Here is a 27,973-nt window from a genome sequence, read left to right as displayed (position 1 = left end):
AGCTAAAGCTGGAGTTATCTCTTTGATACTTTTTGAATTTGATGCACTGATGCGGGATGAAATATGTAATTTCTAAAATTGGGCTTCACTCAAAACCTTAGTCGTGTCTCCAATAAAATAAGAGTGAAACTTTTTGAGAATTCGGAACTTTCTTACAAACATAACATTTATCGTACAAACCTTAAGCCGTAGCCGTTTACGAACCGAGGCTTCCCACAACCTATTGATTCGTTTAAACCTTTGATGTCAGACTCGGCTGAATAGTTTCATGACCTTTACTGTATGAAAATTTCGACGTCGCCGTTTGTACAAGGGAGCAACTCTCAGCCCTTAATTTTGATTAACTTTGACTTTTCCGAGGGTATAGACACTTGTGCAGGCGGGCTTCACGCAAATGGTTTTTTTATTAGTTTTCAAAAAAAGGCAAAAAGTTTTTTTTTAAAACGGTCAAAATGTCACAAATATGACTTTTCCGAGGACCCTAATTTTTTGTGGAAGAAAACTAAGTTTAGCCGCTAATACAGGAGAGCTTTCATTGATTCCTTTTCTCCACTGAACCCAAAATCTCAGATTTCGGAGGGTAGTTTTCGAGAAAAATCAAAAAGCTCGAAAGACAACAAAAATCAAAACTTTGACTTTTCTGAGGGTCATACCTTTTCGAGTAAAAAAAATGGGCGTAATCACTTATGCAGTGGAGCTTCCAACGCCCCGTTCTTTTGATTGAAATCAAAATCTCAAATTTGGGAGGGTACTTTTCGAGAAAAGTCAATAAGTTTCAACAAACGTCAAAACTTTGACTTTTCCGAGGGTCATAACTTTTCGAGAAAAACTTAGACGTCGCCGCTTATGCAAAGAAGCTTCTCACGAACCGTCATTTCGATTGAAATCAAAATCTCAACTTTGCGAGCGTAGGTCTTGAGAAAAGTCACATGTTCCGCAAGCGGTCAAAAACGAAAAATGCGAAGGCCAGATCTTTTGTGTAAAAATATTTGGGTGTAGCTGCTTATGCAGAGGATCTCCCAAGAGCCGTTCTATCTCAGATTTTGGTGAGCAGTTTTTGAGAAAATAAAAAAATCCAAAAAAAAACTTTCAAAAAATCCCGCACATTTTTTTGAAGGCTGCAGAAAGTAAGGCAAAAAGAGACTTTCCATTGGTAGTACTTTTTTGAAAATTGATAGAGTACACTACCTTTACACTTTTGCTGTTCGCTAGTGGAATTTGTCTTCCTTTTAGCAAAGGAAATGAAGTGACCTTAATCAAATCGCGAAAAGCAAACTGATACTTTTTTATTTCACTCTCAGACTTTTAGTAAATTCGTCGATTTCAGGACTTTCTAATTTCAGGGTTTAACTCATTCAGCTGGTTCCATTCAGCTAACTCATATTCGCATTACAAAAAAGTAGAACTACTCGACAACTTTCAAGAATTCAATTCGGCTCCAATATCATCTCATCAGTTTTATACAACTCAAGCAAAAAAAATGTCGACGAAACCTTCCAATCAACGTTTTCTAAACTGTTTCTTCTTTCGCGGACCCGGCTGTGCAATTTTATTCCTCTCCCTTTTTCTTGGATCTCTTGTCAACATCCCCGACAACCTCAACTTCTCTACCAAATTATCTTCCAAAAAGGGGACCATAGCTCTGGACAGAGCCAGTCTCACTGAGTTGGACTGGCTGCTTCTGCCGCCACCTTCAACAGTGGCTTTTACGTGGAATTTGCCGTACATTTTTGTGACTGAAATAGGAAACATGACTTGTTCTCTGTCTTGAATGTAGTCAAAATGTTCACTCAGCAGCTTTTCATTGACAGTTACTTCTGCTTCCTCGTTATCTTTGCAGGGTCTAAGTTCAACCTAAAAACCGTATGAAATAAGTCAACGAACATAGCCAACAGAGAGTGGGAAAGTCAATTATCTCATGGTAACTGAACCAAAATCTGACTATTTGTAGTGCAAACCATGAATGAATTTCGCCATCCTCTTTTTGTTAAAAGAAAGTAGGGAACCTAGCCGAGATTCCTCACTTAACAACCAAGGCTAAGTGTATTATTCTCTCACACAGTTTTTTCTATTAGCTTGAATGTCCTGATTTAAATGCCAAAAAAAATTACGCTGGTAAAATATTAAAACTGTACAGCAACCTTGCTTTTTTATTTGAATAATCAACCTATTTGTAAAGTAAGCCATGAATGCTTTTAGCCATCCTCAATTCGCCTCTGATTAGTAAACTTTTCAAAAAAGGGACTATAGGAGATATTCCTCACTTAGCAATAAAGGCTGTGTATTATTCTCTCATTGAGTTTTTCTCCCAGCCTGAATGTCCTGACATGAAATGTGAAGAAAATTTACGCTGGTAAAAGTATTCAAAACGTATCAACAGCCTTGCTTTTTTATTTGACCAATCAACCTATTTGTAGTGTCAAGCATGAAAGGACTTCACCAACCTCTTTTTGCTTTTTAAAAAAAAAAATTTCAAAACAGGAAATGTAGGAGAGATTCCTCACTTAACAATCAAGGCTAAGTGAATTATTCTCTCACACAGTTTCTCTACCAGCTTGAATGTCTTGACATTGTGACATGTCAAGAAAAGTTACACTGGTAAAAGTATCCAAAACGTATTAACAGCCTTGCTTTTTTATTTGACCAATCAACCTATTTGTAGTGTAACGCATGAAAGGAATTCACCAACCTCTTTTTGCTTTTTGAAAGTAAATTTTTCAAAACAGGAAATGTAGGAGAGATTTCTCACTTAACAATCAAGGCTAAGTGTATTATTCTCTCACACAGTTTCTCTACCAGCTTGAATGTCTTGACATTGTGACATGCCAAGAAAAGTTACACTGGTAAAAGTATTCAAAACGTATCAACAGCCTGCTTTTTTATTTGGCCAATCAACCTATTTGTAGTGTCAAGCATGAAAGGACTTCACCAACCTCTTTTTGCTTTTTGAGATTAAATTTTTCAAAACAGGAAATGTAGGAGAGATTCCTCGCTTAACAATCAAGGCTAAGTGTATTATTCTCTCACACAGTTTCTCTACCAGCTTGAATGTCTTAACATTGTGACATGTCAAGAAAAGTTACACTGGTAAAAGTATTCAAAACGTATCAACAGCCTTGCTTTTTTATTTGGCCAATCAACCTATTTGTAGGTTCAAGCATGAAAGGACTTCACCAACCTCTTTTTGCTTTTTGAGATTAAATTTTTCAAAACAGGAAATGTAGGAGAGATTCCTCACTTAACAATCAAGGCTAAGTGTATTATTCTCTCACACAGTTTCTCTACCAGCTTGAATGTCTTGACATTGTGACATGCCAAGAAAAGTTACACTGGTAAAAGTATTCAAAATGTATCAACAGCCTGCTTTTTTATTTGGCCAATCAACCTATTTGTAGTGTCAAGCATGAAAGGACTTCACCAACCTCTTTTTGCTTTTTGAGATTAAATTTTTCAAAACAGGAAATGTAGGAGAGATTCCTCACCTAACAATCAAGGCTAAGTGTTTTATTCTCTCACACAGTTTCTCTACCAGCTTGAATGTCTTGACATTGTGACATGCCAAGAAAAGTTACACTGGTAAAAGTATTCAAAACGTATCAACAGCCTTGCTTTTTTATTTGGCCAATCAACCTATTTGTAGTGTCAAGCATGAAAGGACTTCACCAACCTCTTTTTGCTTTTTGAGATTAAATTTTTCAAAACAGGAAATGTAGGAGAGATTCCTCACTTAACAATCAAGGCTTAGTGTATTATTCTCTCACACAGTTTCTCTACCAGCTTGAATGTCTTAACATTGTGACATGTCAAGAAAAGTTACACTGGTAAAAGTATTCAAAACGTATCAACAGCCTTGCTTTTTGATTTGGCCAATCAACCTAATTGTAGTGTTAAGCATGAAAGAACTTCACCAACCTCTTTTTGCTTTTTAAAGTACATTTTTCAAAACAGGAAATGTAGGAGAGATTCCTCACTTAACAATCAAGGCTAAGTGTATTATTCTCTCACACAGTTTCTCTACCAGCTTGAATGTCTTAACATTGTGACATGTCAAGAAAAGTTACACTGGTAAAAGTATTCAAAACGTATCAACAGCCTTGCTTTTTTATTTGGCCAAACAACCTATTTGTAGTGTCAAGCATGAAAGGACTTCACCAACCTCTTTTTGCTTTTTGAGATTAAATTTTTCAAAACAGGAAATGTAGGAGAGATTCCTCACTTAACAATCAAGGCTAAGTGTATTATTCTCTCACACAGTTTCTCTACCAGCTTGAATGTCTTAACATTGTGACATGTCAAGAAAAGTTACACTGGCAAAAGTATTCAAAACGTATCAACAGCCTTGCTTTTTGATTTGGCCAATCAACCTAATTGTAGTGTTAAGCATGAAAGAACTTCACCAACCTCTTTTTGCTTTTTAAAGTACATTTTTCAAAACAGGAAATGTAGGAGAGATTCCTCACCTAACAATCAAGGCTAAGTGTTTTATTCTCTCACACAGTTTCTCTACCAGCTTGAATGTCTTGACATTGTGACATGCCAAGAAAAGTTACACTGGTAAAAGTATTCAAAACGTATCAACAGCCTTGCTTTTTTATTTGGCCAATCAACCTATTTGTAGTGTCAAGCATGAAAGGACTTCACCAACCTCTTTTTGCTTTTTGAGATTAAATTTTTCAAAACAGGAAATGTAGGAGAGATTCCTCACTTAACAATCAAGGCTTAGTGTATTATTCTCTCACACAGTTTCTCTACCAGCTTGAATGTCTTAACATTGTGACATGTCAAGAAAAGTTACACTGGTAAAAGTATTCAAAACGTATCAACAGCCTTGCTTTTTGATTTGGCCAATCAACCTAATTGTAGTGTTAAGCATGAAAGAACTTCACCAACCTCTTTTTGCTTTTTAAAGTACATTTTTCAAAACAGGAAATGTAGGAGAGATTCCTCACTTAACAATCAAGGCTAAGTGTATTATTCTCTCACACAGTTTCTCTACCAGCTTGAATGTCTTAACATTGTGACATGTCAAGAAAAGTTACACTGGTAAAAGTATTCAAAACGTATCAACAGCCTTGCTTTTTTATTTGGCCAATCAACCTATTTGTAGTGTCAAGCATGAAAGGACTTCACCAACCTCTTTTTGCTTTTTGAGATTAAATTTTTCAAAACAGGAAATGTAGGAGAGATTCCTCACTTAACAATCAAGGCTAAGTGTATTATTCTCTCACACAGTTTCTCTACCAGCTTGAATGTCTTGACATTGTGACATGCCAAGAAAAGTTACACTGGTAAAAGTATTCAAAACGTATCAACAGCCTGCTTTTTTATTTGGCCAATCAACCTATTTGTAGTGTCAAGCAGGAAAGGACTTCACCAACCTCTTTTTGCTTTTTGAGATTAAATTTTTCAAAACAGGAAATGTAGGAGAGATTCCTCACTTAACAATCAAGGCTAAGTGTATTATTCTCTCACACAGTTTCTCTACCAGCTTGAATGTCTTGACATTGTGACATGCCAAGAAAAGTTACACTGGTAAAAGTATTCAAAACGTATCAACAGCCTGCTTTTTTATTTGGCCAAACAACCTATTTGTAGTGTCAAGCATGAAAGGACTTCACCAACCTCTTTTTGCTTTTTGAGATTAAATTTTTCAAAACAGGAAATGTAGGAGAGATTCCTCACTTAACAATCAAGGCTAAGTGTATTATTCTCTCACACAGTTTCTCTACCAGCTTGAATGTCTTAACATTGTGACATGTCAAGAAAAGTTACACTGGTAAAAGTATTCAAAACGTATCAACAGCCTTGCTTTTTGATTTGGCCAATCAACCTAATTGTAGTGTTAAGCATGAAAGAACTTCACCAACCTCTTTTTGCTTTTTAAAGTACATTTTTCAAAACAGGAAATGTAGGAGAGATTCCTCACTTAACAATCAAGGCTAAGTGTATTATTCTCTCATACCGTTTCTCTGCCAGCTTGAATGTCCTGACATTGTGACATGTCAAGAAAAGTTACACTGGTAAAAGTATTCAAAACGTATCAACAGCCTTGCTTTTTTGATTTGACCAATCAACCTATTTGTAGTGTAAACCATAAATGAACTTTACCAACTTCTTTTCTTGGTGTCTGGAAAGCGAATTTTTTTTTAATTAGCGATTGTGGGAGAGACTACTCACTGAACAATTAATGCAGTGTATTATTCTTTCACTCTCTTTCGAAATGAATAAGCGGACTATAATGCGCAAAGTCACTTTTTGTATATGCTAAATATAGATGGTCACAGCGCTCAGCTTTAACATCTTTTTGTTTCTGAAATCGCAATGAACCATGCACGCATTGTTTTTTATTATTATCAAGTGTAATGAAATTCTCACCGTAGCTTTTGCAGTGAATTTCGCTCCCTGGGCAATAGATACACGGTCGAATGGATCACTTTCCAGAAATCCTTCGATATCGTTTAAAGATTGCTTTTGCTGTTTCACTTCAATTGAGAGACCCGCAGTTCCTGTCTTAACACGAAATGCTTCCAAAAGATGCTCGTAATCTGCCGCCATTGGATGAGTCCTACAAACAATCGGATACAGAAAACATTTTTTTAAATCTTATTTTTTCCTGCTGCATGTACGCACCGCGAGCAGAGACCTATTACAAAACATCATAGCTTGCAAAAATTACTCAGACACTTATTGAAAACTCAAACCGTTCTCTAAATTTTCTCAAAATGGAAAACCGTACAAATTTATTGAGGCAACTTTCTCTTTCCCTGATAGTGACCGAGTGTTCACTATGGCACGCATCCTTCTGCAAGAATTAATGACTAACATTTAAATATGCATTGGTAAAAACAGCTGCAACCACTAAAACATACATAAAACACTTGACCTTGAAATGAAAACTTTGATTAACCTTATATTAATTGTTACACAAAACGATAAAAGTTGTTATTTTCAAAAAACATGACGGTTAGATTTTTTTCGAGTGCAGCAAAAAAATAAACGTACGCAAGTCGTCTGATGAGCGAATTGAAGTGTCGCATGTTATATTTAGCCACTTTCGTGTTGAGTAGATCTGACAACTTCTGCTCTCCCATCCATCTTTGGGTCAATGGATCATAAGGTAAGAACCTTTCGGGTCTCCTTCCCTCTTTTAAAGCTTGGTCGCATTTGTGAATTGCATCTGCTAGCAGGAAAAACAAATTGCTAAATTCTGCATTTACGGAAAAGAAAAAAGGGTTCTTCGGTCGCTTATTTTCATCAACTTCTAGCGTGGCCGTTTTCGGGAAAATTTCATCTGGATGCTTCATAATCGGCCGCGATCTCTTCGAAAACAAAGCAATCGGGAAAAGATACTGTATCGCCTGGTTTATATCGCTTTGCGTCATCAATTCCGAATCAACACCCATCATGTTTCCAAGATGTCTTTTACCCAATTCGAACTGTTTCACTTGGTACTCAATGAATTCCTTGTCTATTCCTGTTTTTGCTAATGTTTTCGCTATTCGATGAGGTGGAAGTGAATCTTGTCGGTAAGGGTCTGTAGTTCTACTCATTGGTGGTGGACGAAACATTATTTTGTCACCTGGTCCACCCTTTTGACGCACAAAATTAAGTGTTACGCGCCTCATTTGACGTTACTTCACATTTGATCTTCTAAAAGAAATTTACCAAAAACTGAACACTTATATTCATTCACATTCTTTATTTATGTCATTTTTAGAGCCCAATGAAGCATCGGTCTGCGACATCTCTTGGAAATCCGACAATTTGAGACAAAATTAAATGCCAAAAATAAAAAAATATATATATTTCTCATACGAAACGTGAAATAATTAACTGAATTCTGTTCACGAAATCGTCGGCTAAAATATCAAGAACACCTTTTGCAATTCTTCTAGAAATGAATAACCTAAAAAAAGACAAAAAATGCTCCACAAACTACATTCATTTCTTTCTCGTTACTAATAGATGAAAACGAGAAGAAAAAAGTGAAGTTTCGGTCAAAAATCATAACACAAAAATTTCAAAACTCCACAACACAAAAAATTTCAAAATTTCAAAACAGTTTTGCTTAAAATTTTGAAAGCAAACAAACCGCATGACAGTTAGGAACAAATGGGATTATCAAAAGGGACTATTTAAGGCTTGCTATAAGCTAAGATAAAACAAAACAAGGATAGCCAGTTGCTGCGCAGGTATCACTAAGTTCCGCACACTGAATAAAAAAATAAATAGTCCGAAAAAGTTCAAAAACCTTAGTTCGCAAAAACAAACAGATCTCAGCCGGATGAAAACCACACGATTTGGCTAACTCAAGCAAATGTGCTACCTCTACGCAAGATGCGCTTGATGGTTGATTGAATTGATAATGCAGCAAGTAAAACACGTGTAGGAGTTTCACGTGCGAATTCTGTGATTAAAATTGTTTACAGAGAGAAGGATGTACTAGTACACGGTTGCAACCTTACTAATTGCACGGGTTGCTGAGGTTTTCATCAAAAATTCAATAGAAAAACAAAAAATATATTTAAAATTTTCAAAATTATTTTGTAATTTGTTATCAAACGTTTTTCCTTTTGAAAGTTTTTTGTAGTCAAGAAGAAGCTTAAAGAAGCTTCAAAAATAATATTCCAGGAGTAACTAAGTTTTCTGTATTATTAACCTGCTCGCTCGCTTTATTTGCTCGAAATTAGACGAAACATCAAAACATTTTAACAGATTCTTCTCTACACTGAGGAATATAACTCGACCCTTTCCGAAAATTATTTGTGGTATATGATTTTGCGTGAAAAACACACCCGAATACAGTAAATACAAAGTTTTTCCCAACTTTCAGTAGTCGGAATAATAATAATATTAAGTTATTACTTAACACAATCACGTCAGTCTTATCAAATATCAAGTTAATACGCAACGGTCAAAGCAGAATCCCAACAAAATAGATGCCCAATTGAAAAAAAAAACAAATAATAACAAGGATAGCCAGTTACTGTCCAAGTAGCACAGAGTGTTCCGACCACAGTCTTAGAAAAATACAAAAAAAAACTTTTTTTTTCAAATTGGTGTTTTTTTATGGTGCATTGCATGGTGTGACAAAAAGATCTGAGCGAAAAAATAGAAATTAGACATATTTGAGAGGCATAGAAATGCGCAAACAAACTCCAAAAACTACCTTTACAAGAGAAAAAGACTTCAATTAAGCTTAAATAAGCTATTGTAAGCCTACACGGTCACCTCATTAGCACCAAATAAGACCAAGAATCATAAATTTCAAACCGGTTTTTCTCGACACCGAAAAAAAAAACTTTTTAATGTCGTTCGAATCACGACTGAAAAGGCTTCAATATGATATATCATTCGACCCATTCGAATGATTATTTGTGGTACCTGATTGTGCGTGAAAAAAAAACAAATAAAAATAAAACAAGAAAAGCCGGAGACTGTGCAAATAGCCTAGAATGTTTCCGACCACAGTCTTAGAAAAATACAAAAAACCTTTTTTGTTATTTTAATCTGTTTACAAAATGGCGCTAAAAACTCCAAAAACTACTTTTAATTGAGTAAAACTAAGTTTTTGCGGCTTTAAGTAAGCTTTAATAATCTATTGTACGCCTAAACGCTCACACTATATGAGTTCGAAATTAGACCAAATCAAAAATTTCAAACCGGTTTTTCTCGACACTGAAAAAAATGAAATATTTATATGTCGTTCGAAACACAATTGAACGGGTTTTAATATGATATATCACTCGACCCAATTTGATAATTATTTGTGGTACCTGATTTTACGTGTAACACAAAAAGAAAAATTAAAACAGACCCGAATACAAAGTTCCTCCCCGTTTTTCAAATGGTCGGAACAAAAAAAAAGTAAATGACACCCGAATACTTTTAAAACTTCAGCCAGAAAAAAAACATTCTTGCATCTTGAGCTCCAATTACCTTCGTAGACAAAACAGTCAAGTCAAAATTGCAAAAAACCTTGAATGGATTTTCTTTAGGTAATCGAACCTAATGATGACGCCAAAATGCTTGCACACACTTTAAGAAAAAAAATCAGAGAACATGCACATAATTATCGTTTCAATTTATGTTTCAGAAATTAAAACAAAAAATTTTTCGATTGTACAAAAACAAAAAACAGTAATTACTGGTCTTCGAAATTGAATTGAGAAAGCATTTCGAAAACTATTTGGACATTAGTTAACATAATACTGCCGGCAAATACTAAAATTGATAAGCCTACAAAAAATATATTTACTTTAGACCACGTATCACTTCAGTAGCTCAAGAATCAGAACAACCAAAGAAAAGCGCTGTTAAAGGAGCAGCTTGGCTTAAGTTGATATCCTCTCAAATTGGAGATCCTCTGAACAAACCCGATTAGAAAACTAAGTTTTCATATTAAATCTGATGCGGAAAGAACTTAGGGAAAATATAAAACTCATGATTTGTGAAAGTGCAACCACATCAATACCAGCATTCCTAGCGTCTCCTACCAAAACTTGGGGCCTAAACTTCAATTATCAAATGTATGACAGTTAAGACAAACTCCACAGTATCAATGAGTCAATTAATACTGGATCATCTGGCCCTTCTTCTTTTTGTCTCCTCCAAGCTCGAAGTGCTTGCATCGCTTGATTGGTTTCTGCATATACTTCTTGCACTTCATGCACTGAAGCTTGAGAACAATCTTTTTTGTAGTTTTGGCCTTCTTCCTGAAAATAGGTTTCGTCTGACCACCGAATCCACGCTGCTTACGATCGTAACGACGCTTTCCTTGAGCCAGAATCGAGTCCTTTCCTTTCTTGTACTGGGTCACCTTGAAACTCTGGTGAACTTTGCATTGAGGGCAAAAAGTTTTCCTGGCCTTAGGGACGTTCACCATGATGATCTGAAAAAGTTAACTCGTCTACCAACAATAGCTTTAGGAATTGAAAAAAGTCCAATCGTTACAAAACAATACCCCAAATAAGTACCAGTCCTTTAACAAAAATCAGACACCAATTAAAAATAACAAGAGCTAAACGGTGCTCCAAAACATTTCTTATAAATAGAAATCCGGGTAGATTTTAAAAAAAACACAGGTGTTCACGCATGAAAAAAATGGTGAGTTTCACAAAGCCGCATTTCTGGATACCCGAGAAAACTTGAAACTTTCTAGCTAAATGTAACGTTCGCCCGAAAGTACATACGGATGGAAGGTAAAGCTAAATTCTAGAACGATTGGCTAACGTCAAAAAAGAGCCTTACGTGCAAATTAATTTAACTACACGTGAAATTAGTGAACTCATGAGCTCGACTTGACATCAAGGCAAATGGACTCTGAGGAGGCAGATTCAGCTGAACCATTATCGATGAAAGGCTTTTCAATCCCCATGCTAAATTCTGCCCTTCAAGCTATATCTGATGCCTAGGAGTTTTTAGGAGTGACCTCGTCGTCTGGAGATACTGAGACCCATCATCTTCAGTAGTGGTTGTATTGCTAGGAAAGCCTTGGCCTTCCAATGGTTGAAGTTTCGGCTCTAGTTCACCATCATGGCATACTTCGTTCAGGAGTGTCTTAAAGTATCACAAATTTCATTATGTCTGAGAGGTGTATCCAACTTTGAGACAGTTTAGAGAGTGATTCAGTAAGAACTGTTGCTAACATGGACATGTATGTGGAGTGTTTGGTGGTTCCTATCCATATCTCAAACTTTAAATTGTTGAGAGAAAACTTGTACTTTTTTAAGGCCAGTTCGATGCTCCTTTCTGTGATGCTAGATTTATTGTCAGATTTTTTTTGATGAGCAAAAGTCCATAATTTCAACCTTTTTTGAGAGGTTGATGTTCGGTCTCTCAGTTTTGATGTTTTTATTTACCCCACAATCTCGGTTTTCCAACGGATCACAAATGATTAGTGACCTCTCATAACTTCTGGAAAAGTCCGTGTTTCCGAGTAGGTCTAATCCTCCCTTTCTTAGTGGCAGTGCAAAAGGTTGCGATCTTCATCGGTTATATGGTTTTTACCAGTAAGATATATCAGAAAGTAGCTGACGTTTTACGTTTTTCCTTCAATGACTCACTTTAGTGGAAGTATTCCTTTTGTTCCTTCGTCTGAAAGGCAGCCATGGCAGCAGGTGTTTTGCTTGTACTCATTAGTATATCGAAATTTTTAACTTTCTCAATTTGGATGTCTAATTTGGACTTGCTTCCATAAAATTATGCGGCGGCTCAGAATTTTGGAATTGGATCCTTTTGTTTCTGATTTAGTTTTGAAGAGCAGCAGATGTGGGACAATCATTGCTGTTTTCATTGGGACGTTAAAATTTGGTTTTTCTTCTACCATTGACAGCAACTGCTGGTTCATTAGTTCAATGAATTGGAAACAGGGCTTGTTCTTGCTTAGAAATTTGAAGCGCGGTTCCCAGTAAACGACAATTTATATATGTCGTTTATTTTAAATTCAAGTTCTTGGTCGATAAATATCCAGGGGTCAAAGGATACTGTAGTGATTGCTGAGGGCGATGAGTTAGATTGAGTTGCATTGGGTTGTACGTTTTTTTTGAGTGTTGCCAAAGATGTTTCTTCTTGAGTTGTGATGAAATTTGCTGCTCTCGAGGCCGCTACATGAGACATGGCTTATAGAGTGGTAAAAAGTTTTTATAAGGCGAAACAAAGAATTATTTAGAGCACCAAGTTTTCCTTTTTGAAATGATTATTTGCTGAGAGGATGGGGATAAAAAGCACATTTAGCTTAAACTTATGACTTATCCGATTTAAATAAAATCTCCGATAATTTGGAAAACCTGAAACCGTAGATGATTTATCATTAAAACCGTGTACTATGGTAACACAGTTTAGTTTCTGCTTCGAGGGATAGCGCGAGACAGTAGTGGCAAAGTCGGCTAGCTGTGCACCTCTGTACGAGTGAATTGTGGCTTCGACATCCTTGGGCTGCAGTACTTAGTGTTTGAGATTTCTATTACCAGTTTCCTGCTCCACTTGGATAGCCATTTTGGCCTGTACTTCGGCACGGACATTCACTAAACAGGGTACAAAAGAGGCAAAACAAGAGGAAGAATAGATTATAAAGTAGATTGTAGAAAAATGGATTTGAAAAAACAAATAACAAAAAGAAAGTAAAGTGATTACAATCTGGTTTTTTTTACGGGTGGAAGTCCCGGCGTGGGTGTCAATTTAGAAGGGGAGTATTGCTGCATGACTCTAAAATGCCGTCCCGCGTACCAACCACACCAATTATTGTCATATCACACGAAACTATTCAATAAGCTTATCACAACAATTGGGCTAATTACTTTTATTTTTACTATTTTACTATTGTTTTTTGTACAGTCTACAAAATTACCCCTTCCATTAGAGAAGGATCGACTCTTTCCCTAACGTCGTGCTTCTCATATCCTTAAAATAAACGAGGATATTTTCAAATTAAATTCTGACCATCCCAGGAAGCACAATGATTTTCAAGCACAATTCAAGATTTTTTCGTTTTCTTCAACTTAACCGAAGAAGCGCTTTCTTCTTCATGAAGAAGGATAGAAATTTCTATTTTCAGGAGGGCTTCTTCTCTCCTCTAATTCCTTGGGGGTAGTCCGTGATTTCTTGTATTTTTAATGGAATATCTCGTTTTACTTTGACAACCAAAGTTTTTGTTATGACTTTCTCATGAGAATGAAATTAATTGCAGGAAAACAAAAAACTTTACGTGTCATGCACGTCCTAATCAAAATTTTAAAAAAAATGTTTTTGTAACTTCTAAATTACCCTTCCTATCTCACTTCTTTTTGTAGATAAGGTCCTGACTCTTCTTTTTTAACGTACCTAATGATCGTGTTCTCTGGAATAAATAACAGAAGTTTGCTGGTCGATTTGCATATTTTCCCCGGACAGCCTAATCAATGCCAATGTCCACATTGAATTTAAATTATCTCATCAAAATGACTCAGTGCCATGAGATAGAATTCTTTCAATCATCAATCACTCCGTAAATTAACTTTTATCTTCATCAAATCAAGTCACATTGAGCTTATATGGGAAGCTACCACATCGCAATAGCCTTTTAACACTTTTATTATTCTGCACTATATGAAGATATGACCTGAGACGAAATAAATTTTCCGACTTCCAATGTCATGTCTCAAATTAGAACTTTTTTCCTGTGTTAAAAAAGTGGGGATGCAGGATGCTCCTGGCAACCAACAAGCTAAAATTATCCTTCAATGTCTTGTCCCTAGTGGAACTTATAATTGTTTTCGTTCATCCTTAAAAACAAAATTGAGAAATTCTGTGGTTAGAAGAGCAATGAGTCTGTAACCCTTTGAGAGATTACTCAAATTGATTCAAGTCATCACAAAGCGAGCAGTTCTCTTAGTTGATTAAAAATAATCATGCAGGCTGGAATAGTTTGAATATACGTTCTGCTCAAGCCTTTATCTGTTGGTAACAAATGTTATTAAATATTCAAAAGAAACTCATTATTGAAGCAATTGTAAACTCAATTTATCAAGACACATTTTTTTTGCTTGCAATGGAGCAGGGGGTCCTGTTTATGCAGAAGCTTCTATGAAGGCAAAATTTTACATTTCTATCTAGATTTTCCCTAAGCATTTCTTCTTTTCCTCTTTCATCGCTGTCAATTGCCATCAATTTCTTTTGGCCGTCGTAGTCACTGCATTTCGATGGGTCACGAAAGCTCTCCTAAAAGCTTTATATCCAATTTCTAGTTAGAACGCGCTGTAAACTCTGTCATGTCGTACAACTAAGCAGTCATGTTGGCTCCGAGCGATGGCATTAATAGTTTTCTGGCCCAAAACTTTTTTTAATTTGACCGGAACATTCACGTTTTGCACATTTCCTCGAACAGATTTAAATCGTGCAGGCAGTTCGCATCTTCCAACTGTTTCTTATTTTGCGCTTTTTATCTATTGTTTTTTTCTTACATGAGCTTCCTGCCATTTAATCGCCATCATCATTTCGATTTTTTTTTCGTTACTAGTTGCGATGATTCTGGTGAGCAGCTATCTGGCGTCCCAGATCAGCACAAGAATACTACGCGCAAGATACTTTGAAGTTTGCAGTCAACAGTGGCATGGAAATTAATCTTGCGTCACAAAATGGTCCTGTAGTTACGAAGCCCTCACGCTTCTAGTAGCGGTTCCAATTCCATCATGATCCTGTTTCTTTCATCTTATGTTTTGTAAGCCGTGACTGCCGATCATTTTTGCTTTTGTCTCTCAAAGTTACTAAAAATTGCGCTAGCATATCCCATGAACTTCTTTCCTAGTATAGATTGCGATTGGTTCTGGGTCCTTTCCGGAATTTGAGCAAATATCTTACACAGCAACTTGACTTGTCTTTCTGAAATGCTTGCAGGTCTCACAAATTTTGGTACGGAGCAAGGTTGATCTACTGAAGTCCTCATGCTTTTCACATCCACTGCCACAAAGTGTATTGTCTATTGGTTCTTGCACAGGGGAGCCATTAGGTATCTGACAACAGATAGTCTGTGATACGCTTTGTTTTGCATGAGATTCATTTCCTTTTCAATCGCTTCGTACCATCTTCTAATGTGTTTTTGTTCGTTTTCAACACACTCGGAAACACTTCTACAGTGATGGCGATCACCACCTCATACCTTCGTTCGAGATTCAATAGTGACTGTAAAGAACAAAACATGCTGTAGAATCTTCACTTCTGTTTCTCCATGACAATCCGCTATTAGCTCCGTTTCCGTTTCCATCTTCATCGGGAGTTTTCTGAACATTTTTTTCCGGTTTCTGGTTACGTTCTTCGAATAGCTTTCTCCACATATCTCTACCTTCTAGAGTTTGGGTCAATTCCTTGCCCAATTTGTCCAGTTCGTTTCCTTTCTTCGTCCTGTCTTTCATGGTTTCGTTCGTCTGTTTTCCCCACCTCAATACAGCCTCCCCCAGGCATGTTCTCCCCAGGCAGCCATCATTATGACTTCATTGGGGCGGTCCCTACGGTTGTATCATCCTAAGATGTTCGTTAAGGCTGCCGTCAACTTCATTACCTCTTGGTCGTCCAGATTGAAGTCCAGTTCCATTAGTCGGCAATAGACCGCATCTATGACCAGTCCAATATAAGCCTCTGCAAGGTCAAAAATCTCACATCAAAAATGTCCCAATGATTTCAGTATAACGATTCAATTTTGCTGGTGTTCTTGTGTGAAATTTGATTTGAGATTTAAAATATCAATCAAGAACTAAAAATATGGTCATAATTCATCCATAATAGTTAGACCACATCGTTTTTTATCACCATTAGGAGGTTTGTAAAGAGCCAGGAGAATAAAATTTTTGTTCAAGAGCTATAAAAAAATTATCATTCAACCCAAGTTTTAGGAAAATTATCGGAGATTGGACAGTGCACATTTTGGATTTTTTCCTGCGGTCATTTGTAAAGACATTTTTGGTCACTAAGCTGTCCAAACATATAGTCCTTTGAAAAACACACACATACTGACATGAATATCCTCAAACCTGATAGATGTTTTACTAATTTCTTATGGTCTAAGCACTCAGGTTCCTTTCTCGTCTGTTAATCGCAACCTATAGTCAAGCATTATTTTTTTAAGTGGATACACTTCGATGTTGACACATGAAAAGATTACATGTACTAGCGCTTATTATGCTCGTGGAAACAATAGTCTTCTGTTGGTTTCATACATAGAAGTGAGAGCTTTTTTTAGTCCCCTCTCAACCTAGTCAGAGATCAAACCCAACACTACAAGTTGCTTCTTTGTGGCCCTTGTCAACAAGAAGCATAAATGCTTTACTGGTATTTGTGTAGCCTCTGTTGGCAAAGTTGCTACCCCCTAATCCTGGTTTTTGCGTTCATGAAAATTATATGTTCCTGTACTCTCTTCTGAAGTTGGCTGCTAAGGCTGTTTCAAAACTCATATCCTGGGTAATAGCTACTGCGCAGATCCTAACTGTCAGCATAAAATCACTACCAGTTAGTGAAATGCTGCCCGAGTACGCACTCGGTAAGATAAAATATGACTCTACTACTCTTCCTATGTCTGGTTTCTTAAGGTCCTCATCCGTTTCTGCCTCTAAATCAATTTTATCTGTCGAAACTTTTAACTTTTTGATTAACAGTATTTCAGTGTGAGTAAGTCATACCACCACTACACGAACAAGAATATCCATCGACATCCACGTCAATCTCATTTCTGATTTCAGTTTGAAGTTGGATTCAGGTATGAACAGTTGTCCTTTCTGGGCATCCCATGAAGAATCAGTTTTGTAGTTCTTGATGTAATTCATATGTTCGGCGTCTACATACTGATTTTTCACATTAGTTTTATTGGAATCTGTTACATTTCATTTAACCATTCCAAAACGCACAGCCTAATTAATTTTTGTTCAAGTGACAAGAAACATCGACTTCCACTTCTGATTTTGACCATTCTTCCAGCCACTCGTAGTCCTGATCCTCCACAATTTCGACTTCCCGTGGCGCAGTTGTTTTTTCTAGACTCAATAGTTATCTTCTTCAAATCTTCTTCAAATCTATCCTCTTCAAATCTATCCTATCTACCACGAAGTCATCCCCATACTTCTTCGCAGATCTTACTGCACTGTCGCATTTGCATGGTGAAGGGTAGATCCGGTTCCGTGTTCTTGTATACCTCATTCTGCTCAAGGTCATTCCAAGCTTCCTCAGCATTGGGTATGGTTTCCTCGATCATCTCATTGGCATCTGGGTCCGAAGGCAATTTCGTCCCTTCCTCCAAGACTTCATTCCCGTCATTATCTTCTCTGCTGCATTTCTCGCCGATTTCACAGGCGGAAATCATCATCAAAAAGTCGCTCTTCTCCATGTCTTCTGATATGCACCAATCTTTTCTGGATGGATTAGGAAGTTTAATATTTTCGAAGTGTGCAGCTCGGGGTGTGCTGAAACTGTGAAATATTCCGCCTGATGTACCTCCGTTGTCATGAACGGCGCCTTCCACTTCTTCATGAAACTCTTCGTATTATCAGTGGGATCACATTCTGAAAGACCCACGCATAATCTTCCACTGATTAAGTTTTGGCCCATACTACCCTCTTGTCGAACTTCTTCCTCTGCCTTCATCTATTGGGACTAGTATAACTGAACATTGACACCATTGTTCCGTTTTGTCTATACAATAAGCCGTTCGTCAGCGGATCGTATGCCATTGAACAGGCTTTTGTCACTTGAAAACCTCTCATCAGGTCTTTGTTCAGTTTGCCCACAACAGCAATCCCATTATCCGACTAGAACCTCATCGGACAACCCTGTTTGGAATCCAACAATTGATCCGATGACCGCAAGTCTTTTCAGCTGAGGCTTTTTTACAGGGAACAGCGTCAGCTTAATTTGTAAAGTGATCGATCATCACCAGGATCTGATTATAGCCACCCGTACTTATTTATGTATGACCGCCCTTACTTCTGCATGTAAAACTGTCTTAAGATCCGGTGTTTGTCTCCCTCCAGATCTCTTTTAACTGGGGCTCCATATTGAAAACACCTTTTCAAGCTGTTCGACTTATGATCATTTCTCTGCGCTCATAGTGAGTCATAGATTCGGTATCTTGCCTTCAAATATGTTTTCATGAACCTAAGGTGACAGTTCCGCTCAATTGGTTGGTGCTCGTCATCTTCCATCCTGATAGAGTAGATATTCGCCAATGGCCTTGTTTCCTGTGAAAGTCTTAGGGTTGATCATGGGAGCTTTCTTCTGCGCTAGCAAGCTCATAGAGGGTTTTGATAATGCAATCAATTTCAAATCATCTGCTGCGTTGTCCAAAGTCTTCGCAATCGAAGACAAATATCAGGCATCATCATGACTTTGATGTAACATCCCTCTTCCAATTTTTTGGATGCAGCCTCAATCAATGATTGGTCTTGCGTCCAAAAAACGAAAATAATCAATTGAAACTCCTGTCCTCCTCTTGCATGATGTCCTTATCAACACACTTTGGGGAACAGAGGAGACTAATTGGTAAATTACTGTCTTGAAATCCCTTTCATTCTCTCGATGCTGACGTTTTAACTTTCTGGCTTGTTCTGTAATTGACACAGGACCGCAGTTTTTAAGTATTTCATGTCAATTTGATGTTATAAAGGTGCAAAAGTATATTTTTCAAGCTTCTTTGGAAAACATTCTTTTTCAAGTAACAATAAGAAGAAAAGCAAGGATGCATTCAATTTTCTTTGCAAACATCTTTAAGAGACTACAATGGAATATCAGATGTCCTGATGTTTTTTTAATCAAGTTTGAGAAAGTTGTTTTTACATGCAAACGAATCTGAAAAAGAACTGAGTGTTGTCATTAAGATTTTCTGGATGAAAAACTGCAAGAGGACTAATTTTAATGCTTTTTATTCAATGAAACAACTATATAATTAGTTCTCCCTGTAAATCCACATCCAGAACATCTTATGAATAAAACTCAATCCCTATTCAAATTTGTTTGAATGAAAAACGAACTTCTCAAACTTGATGAAAATTCCATAAGGACTATCTGACTTTCCCATGCGGTCTCTTAAAGATGGTTGCAAAGAAAGTTACCCGCATTCTTTTTTATTTTCAAAGGTTAGTTGATAAACTATGTTTTCTAGAAAAGCTTTAAAAATACACTTTCACGCCAGCATAACCTGAAATAGACCTAAAATATAGAAAATTACAGCCGTATATCAGTTACAGGAGCACTTTAAATTAAGTTATTAGCATTTTTAAAACAAATAAATTATGTTGTTTGGTCTCGTTTTGTCTCAAATACTTTCATCGAACACTAAATGTGGCTTTCAACCAACCGTATTGTTTGTTGCCTGCTCCTAATTGCTCCTTATAACATCTTTTAAAGACAGTTTTATCTTATGACCATCTTCGTTTAAAATTAAAACTCAAACAAATGAATTTTCTCAAATTGACTTTCATAATAAGCGACCCTTGTCAAGAAGCGACTGCAAAAAAATGGGAATCTGACTTGATCTGATATCATCAATATTTCCAACAGGGCTTTCTGATGGGACTTCTGATTCCCTGCCATTACATCTTCACCTTAACAAGCAACTGAAACAGTTCAGATGACACAGTTTCTATTTTTTGAAGCTAAAAACATTAACTCTCTACAAAGAGCAAACAAAACAAAACAAAGCGAAAATGTATCAAACATTTACGAAGGTTTTCGCTCCAATTATATTTAGGAAAACATTGATAAAAATATTTAGTAGAAATTTAGTTAGAAAAGATGAACGAAAACACGTTTAACCTAGACACACATTTTAATGAACATTTTATCTTGAAGTAGTCTTAGACCAACTTCTGACAGTTCAAAATAAGGTCGAAATGATTTTGAGAAAAATGGCTCGTGGGAAAAGCGATACAGTCAATCAAAATACTTTATGAAAAAGAGTACTACAGATAAATGCCCCTGTTATTAGCCACCTACTAATAGCTGTTAACCACCTGATTGGAATTTCAGCCAACTTATCATCCTCGTGAAAAAACTCAGATGGGCGAATGAAACTTGCTGTGATTGTGTAAGACTTGATTCAACTTCTGGTCTCAAATTTTTATAAGTCTCATTTTTCAAGTTTCTTGGCTGAAAAAAAAACCTGTTTCTTTTTTAAATTAAACGCCAATTTTTATCAGTGTAAGAACAAAAATTAAAACTAAAACAATTGCAAAACGTGAACAAAAAAATGTTGTTCTTTGTTGAGCGTTTTAATAGAGAAAAAAAAGAAAAAAATTCTAGAAGTTGGTATCAATTTAAAACAAAGTACTCAAAGAAAAAATTTTTAAGATATCTTTACTTAGAAGAGTACAAAAATTATTCAAATTTTTTGTTTTTCTTATGTATGAAGAAAATCCAACAATGATAACTTATAAAAGATTTTCATCAAAGGATTTTAAGTTTGCTCAGTGAAAAACCAGTGATAATAAATGCTAGCGATGATCATCTATCTAATTTATTATTTGACAATGAGAGAAAAAAGCAGTCTGACATACAATTGTACCTTTGAAGGCTTTTTTAACTGGGAAAAATCAGACATTGGAAACTGTTCAGTTTCAACTGTTAATTTTTCTGAAAATTTATACTTCTGGTTACCACAATTATGTAAAAAGAACTTTAACTACTTGAGGATCTCTGCAAACTTCCAATACAGCATGTTCAAATTTGGTTTAATTTTTGCTTCGTCAATCGTCCAATAGGAATTTGATTCCAATTGCTCAAAAATTGTTCATTTGTTAGATGTGTTTGTCATTTTTTTGATCTTTGATAATTTTCTAGAAGCTGTAGAAAATTTTAAAATCCTGATCGTGCATAAAACATGCAAAAACTTCTGGATTAAGATTTTTAAATGATTATCAACTTTTTTTGTTGAATTATTATTTTAATATGCTCAATTGCTCGTATTTTGCACTTTGAAATGTTGATATTTCATGTTTTTGTGGTATGTTTTTTTTTGTAAAAATTGACAAGTCATGGAAAAAACTTTCAAACGTTTTTAGGGAAAAAGTAGATTGCTTCGAAATTTCTGTAGAATTCTTAGAAATGCCTTTGTTATGTTGAAATCAGCAAGCCGCAAGTAAAGTTATTAACATCGTTTTTAAAAAAAAAACAATGAAACAACTGATAGTATCTATCTTTTTGCCATTGAGCCAAATAGACCAAAAACTCAAAGATCAGTTTCGAATTTTTGTTCAGTTTTTTTATTTCATACTTTGAAGTATTCATGATTTTGTGACTTTGAATTGAACAGTCAAGCAAACCACTCTTAAGTTCCTGTAAGAAAAAAAGCCAATTGAAAATTTCTCAAAAGCTGAAGAAATTTATGAAACTACCTACGTTGTGTTCAAACCAGCAAAGCCGCAAGTGAATTTTTAACAATGTTTCTAATAAACAACGAATAATGAAACATTTGTGATGGTTATCTATCCTTTTGCCATTGGTTCAGGTAGGCTAAAAACTCAAAAACTTTTTTTCAAATTTCAGTTCACATTTTTGACTAGATAAATTAAACTCGTCAAATTTTGCAATTCAGTCGATCAAAAATTTAAAAACCATTTCAAAAAACAGCCGATTAAGAAAAACATGAGTTAAATATTGCTTGCTGAGAATCAAAGAATTGGTCGAAAACTGTCAGGATGTCTTTAAAGGAAGTCTGTCGCTTTTTTCATGAGTACTTATGATTAACTTGTAAATTCTGAAGGAACTTGAGTCCTAATGATGAACACCATGTGCAAAAACTTCTGAACTATAACTTTAAAATCCTCATTGTTTGTATGTTTTCTGATTTCTAAAGCACGTTTTTTCTGACTTCTATAGCAACTATACATATTCATGTAGAATTTTCTATTTTAATCAGGTACCAGCAATCCAATTCTGGGTCCGTTGATGAAAATTAATCTCATCTCAAAAACATAGAAAGTTACACGAATAATGTCAAAGTTTCATATTTAAACAGCAGAAGCAAAATCAAGAAACACTCAGTACTAAAATCACTTAAGAATGAAACACAAGTTTTGGTTTCTCGGAAATGTGAATAAGTGCTTCAACTAACTAAAAATTAAAAGATAACGTTTTCAAATTCAAGTTATTCAATTCAGAAAAAGCGTAGCACAAAATTGGAATAATGATACAAAAAATTCCAAAAAAAATCATTTATTGCTTTTCTGAAAAATCCTTTCGAAGAAATTATGTTAAGAAGCTTCAAAATGACAGACATCCTTCACCACTAATTTTCAACAGTAGGTTGTTTATATATGCCTAAAATCACTAGCTTCTATTCTCCTGTAGAACCTCACACAATAATGGTTAATTGAGCTTTTTCTTATATGTTTGGAAAGTTTCGTCGCATAATTAGGCAGAACAGAAAAAACGTTCTTGATTTTTTCAAAAAGATTTAAAAAACTTTGACAAACTGAACTTGGGCAAAAAACATGAGAAAAATTTTGACAGCAGAAACCTGACAGCTGAGAGAAACCAGATTTTTTCTCTATATAAAGTACCAAGAATAGTCATACTCCGTTCAGTAAAATGTTTTGGGTTTCATATTTCGAGGCCAGATTTGCAACCCTTGATGTGACTGTGACAGCATTCCACAATCCGGCTGCTAGTTTCAAGCATGGCGAAACTAGCCCTGAAATCAAACTGAAAAAAAAATGGAAATTTTTCATAAGTTTAGAAATGTGCGACATAACTTAAACGTGGAAATTTTTTTTTGCGTTAAACATACAAAAAATATATAATTTCAAATAATTTAAACATGGCGAGACAGTGAAGTCCGCCTTTGAATTTAAAATAGAAAGACTAATTATGAAACAGTCAATCCAAGCAAAGGCTTGAATTGTTTTCGAGTTTTGAAGTGGAAGGAGTTTTTTAAGCATCCTTCTTCAGTAAATCAGAATAATAGGAGCTATTACGAAATGTAAATGCTATTGATTTGTTTAACTTATCTTTCAAATTTAAATAGGTGAATTTGTAGTCAATCTTTTTGTTTTATGTTGATTTGTGATTTTCAGTTTTTTTAATTCAAACTCATTTTGACGTTTGTTTTTGACTTAGTTCATAAACGTGACAAACGAGCCTGAAAAAACGTTGCCAAAAACGCCAACCCAAAGGGTGCACATCACTATTTTTGAAATTTCAAGACTTTTTTCAGTGTAGTAGCAGCATGAGTGTAGTATCTTCGGATCAAAATCATTAGTATCAAACTCATTAGTAACCCTTAGTAACTCATTCAAACATTTGGGATGTGCAAACTTTGGATTGGCGTTTTGGCAAGGTTTTTTTAGGCTCGTTTGTCACGTTTAACAACTAAGTCAAAGACAAATGTCAAAATGAGTTTCAATATCAGAAAAAAAAGAGAAAACCACAAATCAGCAAAAAAAAACAGATTGACTACAAATTCACCTATTTAAATTTGAAAGGTAAATTTAAAAAAAATTAATCGTATTTACATCTCGTATAAAAACAGACCATTTGGCAATAAATATCATATTTAAGCTCAAAATTTTTTAAAATACCAATAAGTTGCAAAGTACGTGATGAACAGCTAGTAAAATGAGCTTTTAAAATCAAACATACCAAACATTAAATGGAAAAGCTTCTTTTAGCAAGGTAACCCAGAAGCAAAGTTTTTTTCAACCAAATTTAGGGTTTCTCATTTAGGATGCTCCTTTTCATAAATTAACTGAAATTGGGTTAAAAAAGCATCAATTAAACGTAAATTATATACAAAACTACTTTAAATTTCTTTAAAATAAAATGCAAAACTACTGATAAGCAAAATTCAAGTTTTTAGCCAAAAGGAATTTAAAGATTTTAAATAGTGCGCGACAAAATGACATTTTGTATACAATGATTAAACAAAAGAAAAATTTCTCTTTCATACCACACATAATCAATTCAGATAAAACGACGCATCAAAAATGGAATAATTTCAATGGAAAAAGATACTAGAATTTTTCAACGATTGCTAGCTCATTGAAAAAAATCAAATAAAAATCAGTCCTCCTATATATCCACATACATAAAATCCACCTCTTATATATCCATATCCACTCAGTTTTTGTTCAGATTTGTTTAAATGTAAGAATTAACTTCCCAAACTTGATAAAAACACAAGGACCCTTTGATATTTCAACTGGGCTCCTAAAGATGATAGCTGAGAAAATTACAAGCTAACTACTTCTCTTTTTAATGGTTACTTGAAGAACAATTTTTTCCAGAGAAGCTTAAAAAACAATTTTTTACGCCATTACATCAAGAAATGGACCTCAAATACCAGAAAACTACACTGCTATCTCAGTTACAAGAGCACTGTCAATTGTTTTTTTGTAGTTTTTAAAGGAACAAATAAAAGAAACTGTTTTTTCTCAAATTATTCTATGCAACGCTAAACTTGCCTTTCAAGCAACCGTTTTGTTGCCTGCTCGATAATAAAAATTTTTAATAAATCTAATCTAATGACCATATTTATTATAAGTTAAAATTCAACAACTGATTTGTTTTGAAACCGCCCTTTACTCGGAGCTTTTTCACAAGCAACCCTTGTAAGCAAAGAACTGCAAAAACAGTGAACTTTAATTGATCTCACTTCATCAGATTTTCCAACAGGGCTCTCTGATAGGACTTCAGATTTCCAACGATTACATCATTCAGATTTCCAACGATTCCAACAATCTTAACAAGCAACTGACTAAATTATGTTCAGATAACTCCACTTTTTTGAAGATAAAAACCTTAACACTGTACAAAGAGCAAACAAAAAAATACCAAACTATATCAAAACTTTTTGGAGGCTTTCTTTCCAATTAAGGTTAAAAAAACAATGCTTAAAATTGAGTTTACCAAAGACACCAATATTATTAAGACCAAACTTTTCAAAAAAAATTTTTGGGAAAAAACGATGCAGTCGATCAAAGTAGTTTAATCAAAAAGGAGTACTACACATAATTTTCCCTGTTATTGGTTACCTACACTAACCTGCTCATCCGCTGAATGACATTTCATCAAGTTTGTCATCGTCATGGGAACAAAAACTCAGCTGGGCCATTCAAACCTGCTTTGATTGTGTACAGCTTGATTTGTCCTCTGATCTCAAATTAAAACACAATGTTTATCAGTCTCATATTTCAATTTTTCTCGGATGCAATAAAATCTATTTTTTTTGTCAAATTAAACACCAAATTTTATCAGTGATTGAAAAAATGAAAGCCATGACAAACATGTGAAATGAAGAAAGAAACAATGGTTTTGTTTTACGTCGAACGATTTATTACGCAAAACCTTAAACAATATTTATGAAATCGATAACAATTTAGAACAAGTTACAGGATGACAACACTGTTGTTTACAAAAAAAAGTTTGAAAGGGAAGAAAACTTATTCAGATTTTTTGGTTTTTAATATCCAACATTTACAACTTATTTACTTCGAAAGAATGAAAGTTTGCTAAGTGAGCTTAAACGATAGTGATGATCAACTATATCACAAATTATTTATCATTGATAAAAATAAACAGTCTGATATACACTTGTGCATTTGAAAGATTTTTATGAAGGCAAATAAATCAAACGCTTAAAATTGTTTTGGTAATAAAAAGTGGTAATTTTTCTGAAGACGGTTTTTTGTAGTTGTCACGTTTTTGTGAAACCAATTCCAAGTATATGAGCATTTTCACAAAATTCCATTACAACCTGTTTAATTCTCGTTTAAAATTTGCTTCGTCGCAGAAATGAGCTTTATTTGTGATCTGTAATACTACATCCTTTGCTTTTTTTCCAGACCTTCTCATGACTTTTTCATAACCTGTTTTTCCATATATCGAACCTACTAATCCGATAGTAGTTTGATTCCAATTGCTCAAAAATTGTGTATCTGTTAGGTGTGTTTGTCAATTTTTTCCTGGTCTTTAATCATTTGTAAAAGCTGTAGAAAAAAATTAAATGCCTGATTATGCACAAAATAAGCAAAAACTTCTGGATTATTAGTGTTTAATGATTATCAACGTTTTTTGTTGAATTCTTATTCTATTATGTTCAACTGCTCGTATTTTACACTTAAAAATTGTTTATGTTTCAATTTTTGTCATTTTTTGTACAAATTATCAAGTCATGGAAACCACCTTCAAGTTCCTTTTAGAAAAATAATAGAACATTGTAAAATTTGTTTAAAACTGAAGGAATTTTTTGAGTGAGCGTATTGTTTAAAAGTGCATAACCACAAATCAGGTTATTAACAGGGCTTTTAATATAAACAACAATCAATGGAGCTTCGGTAATGGCAAATAATGTTTTTGCCATTGCGTCAGATAGACCAACAATTCAAAAGATTGTTTCACAACTTTGTCGTGCAACTTCTCGTATTTTGTACTTTGAAGAATCCTTGTGTTTGTGGTACATTTTTTTTACAAACTGACAAGTCATGAAAACCACTTTCAACTTTCTTTAAGAAAAAATTGGACCATTTTAAAATTTATCTAAGGTTGTAGAAATTCTGCGTTTTATTGAAAACAGGAAAACCGCTAGAGAAATTATTATTGGAATTTTTCTAAGAATTAACGAACAAGGAATCATTTCTGATGGCTAAAAATGATTTTGCCCTTGAGCCAGGAGGGCAAAAAGTTCGAATGACAATGACAGTTCGAATGACAGTCGAAGACAAATCTTAAAAAAGTTTCGAAAAACAGCCGATTCAGCGAATCACGAGTTAAACATTGTTTGCTGAGGATCGAACAATTGATCGAATACTTTCAGTATGACTTTGAAGGAAGTTTGTTGCTTTTTTCCTGAGTTTTTTTCTTTAACTTGTAAATACTGAAAACACTTAACTTGTAAATACTGAGTACTGAAGATAAACAAAATGTGCAAAAACGTCTGAACTAAAATTTTAAAACCCTCATCGTTCTTATATTTTCTGATTTCTACAGCACATTCTTTCTGATTTGTACAGCACTTGTACATACACATATAAAATTACTCGAACAGGAATAAAACTTTTTCAATCAGGCACCAGCCATTCAATTCAGCGTCCGTTGATGAAAACTTATCTCTTCTACAAAACAGTAGAAAACTATTAATGTCAAAGTCACACATTTAAAATGCAGTATCTTAACTAAGAAATCTTCAAAACTGAAATTAAAGAAAATGGAAATACAGTTTTTAATTTCTGGGAAACGTGAATAATTGGATTCACATGACCAACAATTTTTTGCCCTCGATAGTGATTTTTTTCTTTTAGACTAGTAATAGATTAGTTGAAGCCAGCAAGTAAACAAACAGAGGCAACCTCAACCTATAGAAAGACTTCAACCCAAAGCTACGACAAGTTGTAACTATTTTGCATAAATTTTACGACAGCTCACAGATTGAATTCCGACCTAAATCTAACAAAACTGAAAGAAGTACTCTAATTTATTTCTTTTACAATCAAAGTAAAACTGAAATTATTGAACAATTTGCTCA

General features: G+C 34.8%; 3 protein-coding genes across 3 annotated transcripts in view; all 3 read right to left on the bottom strand.

The window, feature by feature from the left end:
- Positions 1-27,973, bottom strand: part of LOC134846055 (pyruvate dehydrogenase E1 component subunit beta, mitochondrial-like) — a 428,722-nt gene that overhangs the window by 1,828 nt on the left and 398,921 nt on the right. The gene's annotated exons all lie outside the window — the stretch shown is intronic.
- LOC134846053 (small ribosomal subunit protein uS9m-like) lies at positions 1,414-7,648 on the bottom strand. Its single transcript, XM_063863233.1, has 3 exons — positions 7,003-7,648; positions 6,376-6,565; positions 1,414-1,854 (listed from the first exon to the last, which is right to left on the bottom strand). The coding sequence occupies exons 1-3, from the start codon at positions 7,623-7,625 to the stop codon at positions 1,501-1,503; spliced, it is 1,167 nt and encodes a 388-aa protein (XP_063719303.1). The 5' UTR covers positions 7,626-7,648; the 3' UTR covers positions 1,414-1,500.
- LOC134846643 (large ribosomal subunit protein eL42-like) lies at positions 10,571-15,887 on the bottom strand. Its single transcript, XM_063864028.1, has 3 exons — positions 15,692-15,887; positions 13,349-13,401; positions 10,571-10,891 (listed from the first exon to the last, which is right to left on the bottom strand). Exons 1-3 carry the CDS (start codon positions 15,885-15,887, stop codon positions 10,571-10,573), a joined length of 570 nt encoding a protein of 189 aa, XP_063720098.1.

This window comes from Symsagittifera roscoffensis, chromosome 5 (genome assembly GCF_963678635.1).
Source record: "Symsagittifera roscoffensis chromosome 5, txSymRosc1.1, whole genome shotgun sequence".
NCBI lineage: Eukaryota > Metazoa > Xenacoelomorpha > Acoela > Convolutidae > Symsagittifera > Symsagittifera roscoffensis.
Note: the sequence above shows the minus strand (reverse complement) of the source record. Positions and strands in the feature narration are given on the sequence as shown.